The following is a 13,471-nucleotide window of genomic DNA, read 5'->3' on the forward strand; positions in this document are numbered from 1 at the left end:
CGGGGCACAGGACGCGCTGCTGACGTCATCCCCACCCCATGACGTCATCACGAGCCGCCGCGAGGCGGGGGGTTTATTAAAACCTGCAACCCCCCCAATAAATACGCGGTTTGACCCCGCCCTCAGGGGCGGGGCTTGTTCTGGCAGCCAATCAGCACACGCCCCCCCCTCCCTGCCCCACGTGGCACCGCCCATGGGGGGACTCAGTCCCGGGACCCCCCGTGGGGTCAGGAGGGGGTGGGTCCATGGGTCCCGCTGTGGGTCGCTCTGCCCCATAGGAGGTCAGTCCGTGCCACACATTTCACCCCACTGCGGGTCGCTCTGCCCCATGGCGGGGGGGGGTCCGTTCATGCCCCACTTTCTGTCCCACCATGGGTCGCTCTGCCCCACAGCGGGGGTCAGGCTGTGGGTCCTGCTGTGGGTCCTGCTGTGGGTCCTGTGGGTCACGCCGTGGGTCACCCCACATTGTGTCTCTGTCCCACTCTCAGTCACTTCACATCCCCCTTGTGACTCCGTCCTCGTCCCAGCGCCGTGGGTCACGCCGTGGGTTGCTGTGGGTCATGCCGTGGGTCACGCTGTGGGTCACAGGTGGGGTCGGGCTCCGGGGCGGTGTGGGTCATGCTGTGGGTCAGGCTGTGGGGCAGAGCGCAGTCTCCAGGTTCTCTCCAGCGCAGCCACTCGCTTGGGGCTGTGGGTCAGTCCTGGTGCCGTGGGTCGGTCTGTGGGGCGGTCCCGGCGCTGTGGGGCGGAGTGTGGGTCGGTCCTGGCGCCGTGGGGCGCTGTGTGGGTCAATCCCAGCGCTGCGGGGCGGTCCTGGTGCCGTGGGTCGGTCTGTGGGGCGGTCCCGGCGCTGTGGGGCGGAGTGTGGGTCGGTCCTGGCACTGTGGGGTGCTGTGTGGGTCAGTCCCAGCGCTGTGGGGCGGTCCTGGCGCCGTGGGGCGGTCTGTGGGGCGGTCCCGGCGCCGTGGGGCGGAGTGTGGGTCGGTCCTGGCACCGTGGGGCGCTGTGGGTCAGTCCGTGGGGCAGAGCTCCCTGCCCAGCCCCTCGAAGGCCTCCAGCATGGCCATGGGTTGTCTGTGGGTCGGTCTGTGGGGTGGTGCCTGGGGTGCCGTGGGTCAGTCCGTGGGTCAATCTGTGGGGCACAGCTCCCTGTCCAGCCCCTCGAAGGCCTCCAGCATGGCCGCCCGCACGCGCTCGGTCAGCGCGGGGACGTCCTCGGGGCCCAGGCCCTCGGTCGGCAGCGGCGGCAGCACCTGGATCACACAGCGCCCTGCGGGGACCCGCACCGTGACCCACGGCGCCCCATAACCCCCTGTGGACCCCCCACACTGACCCACAGCACCTGGATCACACAGCGCCCTGCGGGGACCCGCACCGTGACCCACGGCGCCCCATAACCCCCCGCGGACCCCCCACACTGACCCACAGCACCTGGATCACACAGCGCCCTGCGTGGACCCGCACCGTGACCCACGGCGCTCCAACCCACCCCCCATGAGCCCCCTGGACTGACCCCCAGCCCCCAGGGTTCCTAAACTGCCCCCAAGGGCCCCACAGCCCCCCATGTCCCCCACGTCCCCCCGCGCCCCTCACCGGGGTTGAACCGGCGCTCGCTCTTGCAGTAGAAATTCCGGTAGGAGGAGATGACAATGGGGACCACGGGGACCTGGGGACGGACCCACGGCTGCCCCACGGACACACGGACACGCTGCCCCACGGACACGCTGCCCCACAGACCCACGGCTGCCCCACGGACCCACGGACATGCTGCCCCACGGACACGCTGCCCCACAGACCCACGGCTGCCCCACGGACACACGGACACTCTGCCCCACAGACACACGGACACACTGCCCCACGGACATGCTGCCCCACAGACCCACGGCTGCCCCATGGACACACGGACCCATGGCTGCCCCATGGACACACGGACACGCTGCCCCACAGACCCACGGCTGCCCCATGGCCCCCTCAGCCCCCCAGCTGCCCCCCACCCACAGCTGCCCCACGGCCCCTCCAGCCCCCCAGTGACCCCCAGGCCCCCTCCCCACAGCCGCCCCATGGCCCCACAGCCGCCCCCCGCCCCACGGCTGCCCCACGGCCGCCCCACACCTGCGCCTGCACCGCCAGGTGAAAGGCCCCACGCTTGAAGGGCAGCATGGAGCCGCTGTGGTTGCGCGTGCCCTCGGGGAACACCCAGACTCGCACCTGCGGAACTGGGATGTGGGGCTGCCCCATAGCGGGGGGATGCGGGGCTGCCCCATAGCGGGGGGGCTGCCCCACAGGGGAACGTGGGGCAGGATGCACAGAGCAGAACAAGTGCCCCCCTGCAAGCCCCTCCAGACCCATGGCTGCCCCACAACTCCCTCCCCCGGCCCCAGCAAACCCCCCCAGCCCCACATCCATGCCCAGCCCCCCATGGATACCCCATACCCCCTCCCAGCCCCATTGGCTCCCAGCCCCACAGCTTCCCCACGGCTCCCCGCCCCACACGTCCCCCCCACCCCAGGCCTCCCCAGCCCCACGCCCCAGCCCCACTGACGTCCTGGGTGCGCACGGCGCGCGCGGCCTCGGCCATGACGCTGATGGCGTCGCTCGTGCGCTTGCGGTCGATGAAGATGATGCCCCCCAGCCAGCAAACCAGCCCCACGGCGCCCATGTACAGCAGCTCCCGCTTGGCGATGGGGACGCAGCGGTCGGGCAGCACCTCCATCATCCCTGGGGAGACAGGGGGTGGCTATGGGGCTGGGAGCAGCTCCATCATCCCTGGGGGGCGGTTACAGGTCAGTTACGGGTCGCTATGGGGCAGGCTGTGGGTCGCTGTGGGTCAGACGTACCCAGCAGGTCCAGCGAGCTCTGGTGGTTGCTGAGCAGCACACAGGGGATGGGTTATGGGTGGGTTATGGGGTCACTGTGGGTGGGCCGTGGGTCAGTTATGGGTCGCTATGGGTCGCTATGGGGCAGGCCGTGGGTCGGACGTACCCAGCAGGTCCAGCGAGCTCTGGTGGTTGCTCACCACCACGTACGGCTGCCGGGGGGGGAAGTGCTGCGCCCCCCGCACGCTCATGCGGATCCCGTACAGGTGCTTGACGCCCTGCAGCAGCCCCCGGATGATCCTGCGGACACACGGACGGGGTCAGGACGGACACACGGACACGGCTCGGGGTGTCCCCACGTGTCCGTGTGTCCCCCCGTGTCCGTGTGTCCCCGTGTCCCACCTCATGTTGTGGACGTCGCGGCCGCGCAGGGCGCACAGCGGCACGGCCACCAGCGCCAGCAGCAGGATGAGCCCGTTGTACAGCGCCATCTTGCAGAAGAAGCGGAAGGAGCCGCAGCGCCCGTACAGGAGGGGGAGCAGCAGCCCCAGCCCCAGCGCCAGCGCCAGCGCCAGCGCCGCCGGCCCCTCCGGCAGCTCCATGGCCTGGGGACACACGCAGGTCAGAATGGGACCCTAAACCAGGGGACGGACACACAGACACACAGACGGACACACAGACGGACACACAGACACACAGACACACAGACGGACACACAGACGGACACACAGACGGACACACGGACGGACACACGGACACACGGATGGACACACAGACAGATGGACACACAGACACACAGACGGACACAGAGACACGCAGACGGACACACAGACGGACACACAGACACACACACGGGGGTCAGAATGGGACCCCAAATCACAGCAGGGACCCCAAACACCCCCAGGAGTCCCAAAGCAGGGGGACAGGGGATGGACAGACGGACACACGGACACACAGACACACGGACACACACACACACGGACGGACACACACACACACGGACGGACACATGGACACACGGACGGACACACAGAGGGACACACAGACACACGGACACACGGACACACACACAGACGGACACACGGACGGACACACGGACACACGGACGGACACACAGACAGACGGACACACGGACGGACACATGGACACACACACACACACACGGACGGACACACACACGGACACACGGACGGACACACACACGGACACACGGACACACGGACACACGGACGGACACACAGACAGACGGACACACGGACGGACACACAGACAGCGCCGCCAGCCCCACCGGCGGCTCCGCGGCCCTGGGGACACGGGGGGGTCACAACTGGGGACCCCAAACCCCCCAGGGCCCCAAATCCCACCTGGGACCCCAAAACCCCCTGGGACCCCAACCCAGCGGCCCGGGGGGGAGCACGGGGCTCGGAGCCCCCACCCCCAACCCCGTCACCCGAACCCCCCAAGGGACCCGAATTCTCCACCTTCCCCCCAAACCCCCCGGGTCCCCCCGGCACATCCGGGCACCTCGAACCCCCCGGACCCCCCGGAGCCCCTCGGATCCCCGGGACCCCCGGAACTTCCGGAGCCCCTCGGATCCCCTCGGATCCCCGGGACCCCCGGAAACCCCCGGGAACCCCGGGACCCCCCCGGGGCCCCCGGAACCCCCGGTTCCCCGCTCTCGGTACCGGGCGGGGCGGCGGCTGCGGCGCGGGCCCTTCCCGGCGGCAGCGGAAGAGGCGTCACTGACGGGCGGCCGCGGCAGCCAATGAACGGCGGCGGCGCCCGCGGAAAGGCCCCGGCCGGCATGCGCGGTTGCTATGGGAACCCCGGGGAACAGGGCGGAGGGGAGGGGGCGGGGCCGCGCGTCGCCACGGCACCGTCGCCGCCATTGGGTGCGGCGGAGGCGCCTTGAGGCCCCGCGGCCAATCAGCGCGGGAAGAGGCGTGAGCGGCGGAGGGCTGCACCAATAGGGCTCTGCTGGGAAGTTTCGATGCGCGGTTTGAACACCGACGTGGTTGCCGGGTTTGATTCCCTGTTTGAGTCCCAGCTCTGCCCCCAGGGCCGTGGCCCCTGGCCCTCCGAGCCTGGCGGAGCCTGGCAGACCCAGGACATCGCCACAGGGCTCGGCAGAGACCGGCGGGGCAGACGGGAGCGCAGGTGCTGCATTTCCAGCGAGGGCCCCGGCGCTTTGATAGGGCGGTGGGGGTGTGCGGTGATTGGCCCCGCCCCTTTCCCGGGCCATTGTGGGCGGGGTGGGCGGAGCCCTGGGTATTTGAGCCCCGGTCCCCGGGCAGGGAGCTCATTCTGCTCCAGGCCGGCTTGGGTGGTGGTTCTGTGCTGCTCCTTCAGCAGTCGGCAGCTTTTGAGATGTTTAATCCAAGCGGGCAGATGTCTTTGGACAAGCGGAGGTGTCTGTTTGACGTAAGAGCTTCAGGAGCAGCAAAGGTTCAGTAGCAGTTGTAGTAGAAAGGTTGTTTGTCATTATGTTTCATTTGTTGATTCAATTCCAGGTGCTTTGCGTTTTCCTGAAATTCCTGACTACAATGAAGATGCTGGAGTGCTGGTGGTGGTATTTCACTTTCTATTTGCTCCCTAGAAAAACTAAGTTGAAATCCATACTCAATCTCATTGTAGCTGCAATAGCAGCAATAAAGTGCAGGTGCTGTCATTTTCAGGGAGATTCCAGGTAATTTGGTAAGGGTGGTGAGGGGGTCTGGGGTGAATGACCCCGCCCCTTTCCCAGGGGTTTGTGGGAAGGGGTGGGCGGAGCCCTGGGTATTCGAGCCCCGGTCCCCGGGCAGGGAGCTCATTCTGCTCCAGGGCAGCTTGGGTGGTGGTTCTCTGCTGCTCCTTCAGCAGCTTTTGAGCTGTTTAATCCAAGTGGGCAGATGTCTTTGGACAAGCGGAGGTGTCTGTTTGGTGTAAGAGCTTCAGGAACAGCAAAGGTTTAACAACAGGTGTAGCAGAAGAGTTGTTTCTCATTATGTTTCATTAGTTGATTCATTTCCAGGTGCTTTGCATTTTCCCAAAACTCCTGACCACGATGAAGATGGAGTGTTGTTTTTCGGTTTGTATTGCTGTATTAATAGTTGTTAATATAATCTCTTCTCCTGGAGGAGCATCTCGTCTCCAGAACCTTTGCAGCGTGCGGCGGCCCCCGGTGGATCATTCAAATGTACCTCCCAGAACTCAGCCAAGGTGAGCAACGAACCGTAGGCTACTACGGATAAATATTATTTGGGCGCTCTATAGCGTGCGTGTCCTCGCTTTCCTTACTGTAGGCGACGATGGAGAAAGCGACAACTGTGAGAAGATCCCCGTTAGCGCACGTGGCGTTTTCCTCTGTGGAAGGTGGATTCCGTCCCTCGGCCGTCTGAAAGATAAGTGGAGGCACGGGGGCCGGGAATCGCAGGGAGGCGGGTAAAGTTCTGATGAGGGAAAGGGCTGTCCAGGAAAAGTCCCCTTTGGGTGGGTAAAGGGCCCAGGGAACTTTACAGCGCGACGCCAGCACGTGCCGGGCAGGGCAGCTCCAGCCTGCGTCTGCCAAACGATCCCGGTGTCTCGCTGCGCTCCGGGGGCCCAACGGGCCTCTCAGGTGCCATCCCGGGATCCGGAATGCCGGTGTTAATTGGCGTAGTGCCAGTCGGGTGCTGGATTCTTGTATCATCAGCCAAAAGCGTGGGTGGTTCTTGCGTTTTGGACGTTTCTGGTCAGTTGTGATTTATGGTGTCAATCAGGGCTGCATCAGCAGCTCTGCTCTCTACTCCTCCAGTCCCAGGGACTGGCACTTCAAGATGCTGGGAAGAAGTTCTTAGGTCGTGCCGCCGTCTCTGCGTGTGTGTGTGCGCCAGTGCCGCCGTCTCCTCTGCGTGTGTGCGCCAGCGCCGCCATCTCCTCTGCACGTGTGTGTGTGCGCCAGTGCCGCCGTCTCCTCTGCGTGTGTGTGCGCCAGTGCCGCCGTCTCCTCTGCACGTGTGTGTGCGCCAGTGCCGCCGTCTCCTCTGCACGTGTGTGTGCGCCAGTGCCGCCGTCTCCTCTGCACGTGTGTGTGCGCCAGTGCCGCCGTCTCCTCTGCACGTGTGTGTGCGCCAGTGCCGCCGTCTCCTCTGCACGTGTGTGTGCGCCAGTGCCGCCGTCTCCTCTGCACGTGTGTGTGCGCCAGTGCCGCCGTCTCCTCTGCACGTGTGTGTGCGCCAGTGCCGCCGTCTCCTCTGCACGTGTGTGTGCGCCAGTGCCGCCGTCTCCTCTGCGTGTGTGTGCGCCAGTGCCGCCGTCTCCTCTGCGTGTGTGCGCCAGTGCCGCCGTCTCCTCTGCGTGTGTGTGCGCCAGAGCCGCCGTCTCGTAAGGGGCCGTGACGTTCGGCTCCCTTTTTCGTGGGGCTGCAGAAGAGGCTCCTTGCCTCATCACTGCCTCCCTGCAGGGCATTTGGATTGATGCCGTCTCTGGTTTCGGGTCACTGTCGTTGCAGAGCGTTTTCGGTGCCGTTGCGGTCGTGTCGTCCATAGCATTCAGTGGCGCGTTTGTCTGCGCACGTGCCCGTTCGGCTCGGAGCTGCTCTGCCCGGCGGTGTGGAGTCAGGGGCGGGTGGAGAGAACTCTAGGAGTCCAGGGTTAATCTGTTGACAGATTCAATTGTGTAGGCAAAGGTTGTGCGGTCATCTGGGATGCAGTAGCTGTGGGCAGGGGAGCTGGCAGTCCCTTCCCCAGTGTTTTAGGGACTCAATTAGAGTGTCGGGTGGGATTCCTGAATAGAAAGCAGACCTGTGCAATGGTCAAGGTGTTGATGAGCATCTGGGTGACTTGTTGAATACCTTGATTTCAGATGCAGAGGGACAACCTGGCACGAAAGAGCGAGGGAAGAGCCGAGCAGAGCGCCGTAAGCAGGTGGGTGGGTGCGTGGTGTCAGAGGGAAGATGTGCCCTCTGTCTTTATCTAAGTTTGGTTGTTTGTCTGTTTTACAGGTGCGAAGCGAAGAGGAAAGCTGGGTATCGGCACCGCAGCTCCTCGGGCAAGGTGAGGAACGAGTGTTTGGCCAGAGCAGCAGCTCGTTTCAGGTCCCGTGTTGCCGGTGCAGGTGTGAGTGTCCTTTGGTTGTGTTTTACAGGCGGCAGCTGAACCTCTGTGGTCAACAGCGTTGCAGTCAAAAGCAAGGGCGGCCAGGTGGGCGAGCGGCCAAGGTAAAGGAGCGGGAGATGGAATTGTCTGTGGGCAGGCTGTTTTCAGGTAGCGTCTGAGCAGGTGCCTTTGTTTTCGCAGGTGCCGTGGACCGGCTCGGAGGAGCGAAGCCGCACGCCGGTCAGCAGCCGAGAAGGTGAGGCGGCGGCGGGTGTCGAGGAGCCCGGTGTCGCCCGGTGACTCGGTTCAGCGTTTCCTTCTTGTTTTGCAGGCTCCTTTTGGGCCCTTTGGACTCGGAGGAGCGTTTCTGGTGAGCCGGGGTATGGGCGAGGAGGAGCGTGGGTCTGGGGACTCGCTCCAAGCCCTACAGTTCTGTTGTTTCTCGCTGTCTTAGGCGTAACGAGCGACGAGGGTTTGTGACCGCACCCGTGACACGACGCGCCGAACGGAACGCCGAGGATCTTAGGAGGAGGTGGGTGTCGCGGGAGGAGTCGGCGTTTACCCCGCAATACCGTGTGCTGGCACGGCTTAGTGAGCGTGCGTTTTCCTGTGTTACCGTAGATGTTGAAGAGGACCCCGGCAATGCAGGAACATCTCCGTTAGCACACGTGGCGTTTGCTCTGTCGAAGGTGGATTCGATCCCTCAGCCCTCTGAAAGATAAGTGGAGGCACGGGGGCCGGGAAGGGGCCGGGAATCGCAGGGATGGGGGTAAAGTTCTGATGAGGGAAAGGGCTGTCCAGGAAAAGTCCCCTTTGGGTGGGTAAAGGGCCCAGGGAACTTTACAGTGCGATACCAGCACGTGCCGGGCAGGGCAGCTCCAGCCTGCGTCTGCGTTGTCGTGTAGCTCGGGAAGCCTGCCTCGCGCCTGTCAGACGATCCCGGGGTCTCGCTGCGCTCCGGGGGCCCAACGGGCCTCTCAGGTGCCATCCCGGGATCCGGAATGCCGGTGTTAATTGGCGTAGAGCCAATCGGGTGGTGGATTATTGTATCATCAGCCAAAAGCGTGGGTGGTTCTTGCGTTTTGGATGTTTGTGGTCAGTTGTGATTTATGGTGTCAATCAGGGCTGCATCAGCAGCTCTGCTCTCTACCCCTCCAGTCCCAGGGACTGGCACTTCAAGATGCTGGGAAGAAGTTCTTAGGTCGTGCCGCCGTCTCCTCTGCACGTGTGTGTGCGCCAGTGCCGCCGTCTCCCCTGCGTGTGTGTGCGCCGGTGCCGCCGTCTCCTCTGTGTGTGTGCGCCAGTGCCGCCGTCTCCTCTGCACGTGTGTGTGTGCCGGTGCCGCCGTCTCCTCTGCGTGTGTGCGCGCCAGTGCCGCCGTCTCCTCTGTGTGTGTGCGCCGGTGCCGCCGTCTCCTCTGTGTGTGTGTGTGCGCCGGTGCCGCCGTCTCCTCTGTGTGTGTGTGCGCCGGTGCCGCCGTCTCCTCTGCGTGTGTGTGTGCGCCAGTGCCGCCGTCTCCTCTGCGTGTGTGTGTGCGCCAGTGCCGCCGTCTCCTCTGCGTGTGTGTGTGCGCCAGTGCCGCCGTCTCCTCTGCGTGTGTGTGTGCGCCGGTGCCGCCGTCTCTGCGGGCGTGCGTGCGCGCCGGAGCCGCCGTCTCTGCGGGCGTGCGTGCGCGCCGGAGCCGCCGTCTCTGCGGGCGTGCGTGCGCGCCGGAGCCGCCGTCTCTGCGGGCGTGCGTGCGCGCCGGAGCCGCCGTCTCTGCGGGCGTGCGTGCGCGCCGGAGCCGCCGTCTCTGCGGGCGTGCGTGCGCGCCGGAGCCGCCGTCTCTGCGGGCGTGCGTGCGCGCCGGAGCCGCCGTCTCTGCGGGCGTGCGTGCGCGCCGGAGCCGCCGTCTCTGCGGGCGTGCGTGCGCGCCGGAGCCGCCGTCTCTGCGGGCGTGCGTGCGCGCCGGAGCCGCCGTCTCTGCGGGCGTGCGTGCGCGCCGGAGCCGCCGTCTCTGCGGGCGTGCGTGCGCGCCGGAGCCGCCGTCTCTGCGGGCGTGCGTGCGCGCCGGAGCCGCCGTCTCTGCGGGCGTGCGTGCGCCCCGGAGCCGCCGTCTCTGCGGGCGTGCGTGCGCCCCGGAGCCGCCGTCTCTGCGGGCGTGCGTGCGCCCCGGAGCCGCCGTCTCTGCGGGCGTGCGTGCGCCCCGGAGCCGCCGTCTCTGCGGGCGTGCGTGCGCCCCGGAGCCGCCGTCTCATAAGGGGCCATGATGTTCAGCTCCTTTTTCCTGGGGTTGCAGAAGAGGCTCCTTGCCTCATCACTGCCTCCCTGCAGGGCATTTGGATTGATGCCGTCTCTGGTTTTGGGTCACTGTCGTTGCGGAGCGTTTTCGGTGCCGTTGCGGTCGTGTCGTCCATAGCGTTCCGTGGCGCGTTTGTCTGCGCACGTGCACGTTCGGCTCGGAGCTGCTCTGCCCGGCGGTGTGGACTCAGGGGCGGGTGGAGCGAACTCTAGGAGTCCAGGGTTAATCTGTTGACAGATCAAATTGTGTAGGCAAAGGTTGTGCGGTCATCTGGGATGCAGTAGCTGTGGGCAGGGGAGCTGGCAGTCCCTTCCCCAGTGTTTTAGGGACTCAATTAGAGTGTCGGGTGGGATTCCTGAATAGAAAGCAGACCTGTGGAATGGTCAAGCTGTTGATGAGCATTTGGGTGACTTGTTGAATACCTTGATTTCAGATGCAGAGGGACAACATGGCACGAAAGAGCGACGGAAGAGCCGAGCAGAGCGCCGTAAGCAGGTGGGTGGGTGCGTGGTGTCAGAGCGAAGATGTGCCTTGTGCCTTTATATTGTGTGCTCGCTCTGCTTAGTGAGCGTGTGTTTTCTTGTGTTATTGCAGATGTCGAGGAGGAACCCGGCGATGCAGGAAGATCTCCATCAGCACATGTGGTGTTTTCCTCTGTTGAAGATGGATTCAGTCTCTTGGCCCTCTGAAAGATAAGTGGAGGCTGGGGGGCTGGGAAGGGGTTGGGAACTGCAGGGAGGGAGGTAAAGTTCTCTTTGGGGCAAGGGTGCTCCAGGAACAGTCCCTTTTGGGCAGGGGAAGGGTCCAGGGAACTTCACAGTGCGATGCCAGCGTGTCCCGGGCAGGGCAGCTCCAGCCTCGTGTCAGTGTTGTATTGCAGGTCGGGAGGCTTGCATCGTGCCCGTCAGACGGTCCCGGGGTCTCGTCGCGCTTGAGGGACCCGACAGGGATCCTGGGCGCCATCCCGGGATCCGGAACGCCGGTGCCAGTTGGCGTAGTGCCAATCGGGTCCCGGTTTTCTTGTATCAGTAGTTGAAAGTGTGAATGGTTTTTGCATTTTGGATGTTTCTGCTCAGTTGTGTTTTATGGTGTAGTTCTGGGCTGCATCGGCAGCTCTGCTCTGTACCCCTCCAGTCTAAGGGACTGGCACTTCTTCCCAGCATCTTGAAGTTTTTAAGTAGCGCCGCCGTCTCCTCTGCGTGTGTGTGCGCCAGTGCCGCCGTCTCCTCTGCGTGTGTGTGCGCCAGTGCCGCCGTCTCCTCTGCGTGTGTGTGCGCCAGTGCCGCCGTCTCCTCTGCGTGTGTGCGCGCCAGTGCCGCCGTCTCCTCTGCGTGTGTGTGCGCCAGTGCCGCCGTCTCTGCGTGTGTGTGCGCCAGTGCCGCCGTCTCTGCGTGTGTGTGCGCCAGTGCCGCCGTCTCTGCGTGTGTGTGCGCCAGTGCCGCCGTCTCTGCGTGTGTGTGCTCCAGTGCCGCCGTCTCATAAGGGGCTGTGACGTTCGGCTCCTTTGTTTTCTGGGGTTGCAGTGGAGGCTCCTCGCCACACCACTACCCCCCTGCAGGTTCTTTTGATCGATGCCTCTGTGATTGGGAGTTGTTCCCATCGTTGGGTGTTGTTGGCGTTGTTGACATGATGTCGTCTGTAACGTTCTGTGGCGTGTTGGTCTGCGCACGTGCACGTTCGGCTCGGAGCTGCTCTGCCCGGCGGTGTGGAGTCAGGGGTGGGTGGACTGAGCTCTAGGAGTCCACGGTTAATCTGTTGACGTGTTAAAATGCGTAGCCAGAAGTCATCTGGGACGCAGTAGCTGGGGGCAGGGGAGTGCTAAGTCCTTTTAGTGGTGTTTTGCAGTTGTTACAGAGACCATTGTTGACTAGTGTTTTCTGTGGTGTGCTGTTATTTCATAGACAAAGCCTGTTTTAATGAAATCTTTTTGTATTTTTTTTTTTGCAGGGGACTACATTGTGAACACGACTCACTTATAAAAAGGCGTTTTATTAGGCTATGTAGCACTCATAATTATAGCCTTTACTCGACGGTAACAGAAGCAGCTACAGACTCCGATCGTCACCCATCCCGTAAGGCGCGCTTTACACGTTGCCGCAGGAATAGGCTTCCGTCGCCGAAAACGCCACGTTCGAGGCCGTCGGGACGCTCCCACGGACCGTAAACCAAATCTATGGCCGCGCAGAGCCGAGTCCGGCGCGAGGTCGGCGCAAAGGATCCGCCGAGAAGCGAGAAGACCGGAGAGTCGGCTATCGCTATCGGACCGAATCGCAGCGTAGAGGGGCGGGTGAATAGTTTGTAAGGGTATAAATACCCAGGGATTTCCACGCTCGGCCGGGACCTCAGCAGAAGCGGCAGCTCCGGTCAGCCTTCCCGCAGTACCGCTGTATTCGGTTAGTTATTTACATGGATTTTGCCCGGGAGTTTGCCCCAATAGACCGAGGACCTAGACCACGACCCAAGCATCCTCATGCCTCTGGAAGGGAGGTAGAGATGCTGAGGTATAGAGCGATGCAATTCAGAAATTCAGGCTGAGCGATATAAGGAATCAGGTGTGCACATACTATATTTATATATGGCCAAAGGACTGTATCTTAGGCGTTTCGCCTATCCCCTGTGCGTCCAGGAAACCAACCGTAGATCCAGCGCGGGGCTAAGTTCGGATCCGGCCCCACCCGGGCTCCCGTCCACAGAGGAGTTTACAAAGCGAGGGGGTCCAGTCCGATCCGAACCTCACGACTCGACGGAAAGACTTCCCTGTAGCCTTTGGCGTCTCCTGTCCACGTAGAAATCGCTCCGAATCAAGTTTCAGCTGAATTTGCTTGGCCTATTCTGTCCACTTAGTAAGCAATACCGTCCCTCGCCATTGCATTCCGCCGCAGCGCAAGCCATCTAGCGCCGCTCTCGGTCAGCTGCGCCCCGGTCGATCACCCGAAACCGAGCGACGTCGGTGGGATCGTGGGCGTCGTCCTGGCAGGTTAATGGTTTTTTCTTTACAGGTACTTTTAAAATTCCAAAGAGAATAAAAAAAACCCCAGCCGGGGGATTTTTTTTCTTTATTTTTTTCCCCCGACCGGGTTTTTTTTTCCCCGGTCCCGGCCGCTCCGCAAGGCGACGTTCGTCACCAAGGTTCGGACGCGGGCGGCCCTCGGGCCGGGGTTTTGCAGGGACCAGGAGTGTAGGAGGGAACCCAGGAGTGCCCCAAAGGACCCAGGAGTTCAGGGGGGGAACCCAGGAGTGCCCCGAGGGACCCGAGAGTGCCCCAAAGGATTCAGGAGTTCAAGAGGGGACCCAGGAGTTCAGGAGGGGACCCAAGTGGT

At 63.5% G+C, this 13,471-nt stretch overlaps 1 protein-coding gene across 1 annotated transcript; it reads right to left on the reverse strand.

The window, feature by feature from the left end:
* Positions 1 to 20: 20 nt before the first annotated feature.
* AGPAT1 (1-acylglycerol-3-phosphate O-acyltransferase 1) lies at positions 21 to 4,549 on the reverse strand. The gene is made up of 7 exons (XM_071801006.1): positions 4,502 to 4,549; positions 3,219 to 3,421; positions 2,983 to 3,116; positions 2,543 to 2,718; positions 2,113 to 2,208; positions 1,594 to 1,666; positions 21 to 1,270 (listed from the first exon to the last, which is right to left on the reverse strand). Exons 2-7 carry the CDS (start codon positions 3,416 to 3,418, stop codon positions 1,128 to 1,130), a joined length of 822 nt encoding a protein of 273 aa, XP_071657107.1. The 5' UTR covers positions 3,419 to 3,421; positions 4,502 to 4,549; the 3' UTR covers positions 21 to 1,127.
* Between the last annotated feature and the right edge of the window lie 8,922 nt (positions 4,550 to 13,471).

Source organism: Patagioenas fasciata, chromosome 34, assembly GCF_037038585.1.
Source record: "Patagioenas fasciata isolate bPatFas1 chromosome 34, bPatFas1.hap1, whole genome shotgun sequence".
Taxonomy (NCBI): Eukaryota; Metazoa; Chordata; class Aves; order Columbiformes; family Columbidae; genus Patagioenas; species Patagioenas fasciata.

Coding starts and splice junctions, on each gene's coding strand:
- AGPAT1 (XM_071801006.1), bottom strand. CDS start 3,418: ATGGAGCTGCCGGAGGGGCCGGCGGCGCTGGCGCTGGCGCTGGCGCTG. Junction 3,117..3,218: donor CGCGACGTCCACAACATGAG/GTGGGACACGGG, acceptor GTGTGTCCGCAG/GATCATCCGGGGGCTGCTGC. Junction 1,271..1,593: donor CGAGCGCCGGTTCAACCCCG/GTGAGGGGCGCG, acceptor GGGTCCCCGCAG/GGCGCTGTGTGATCCAGGTG.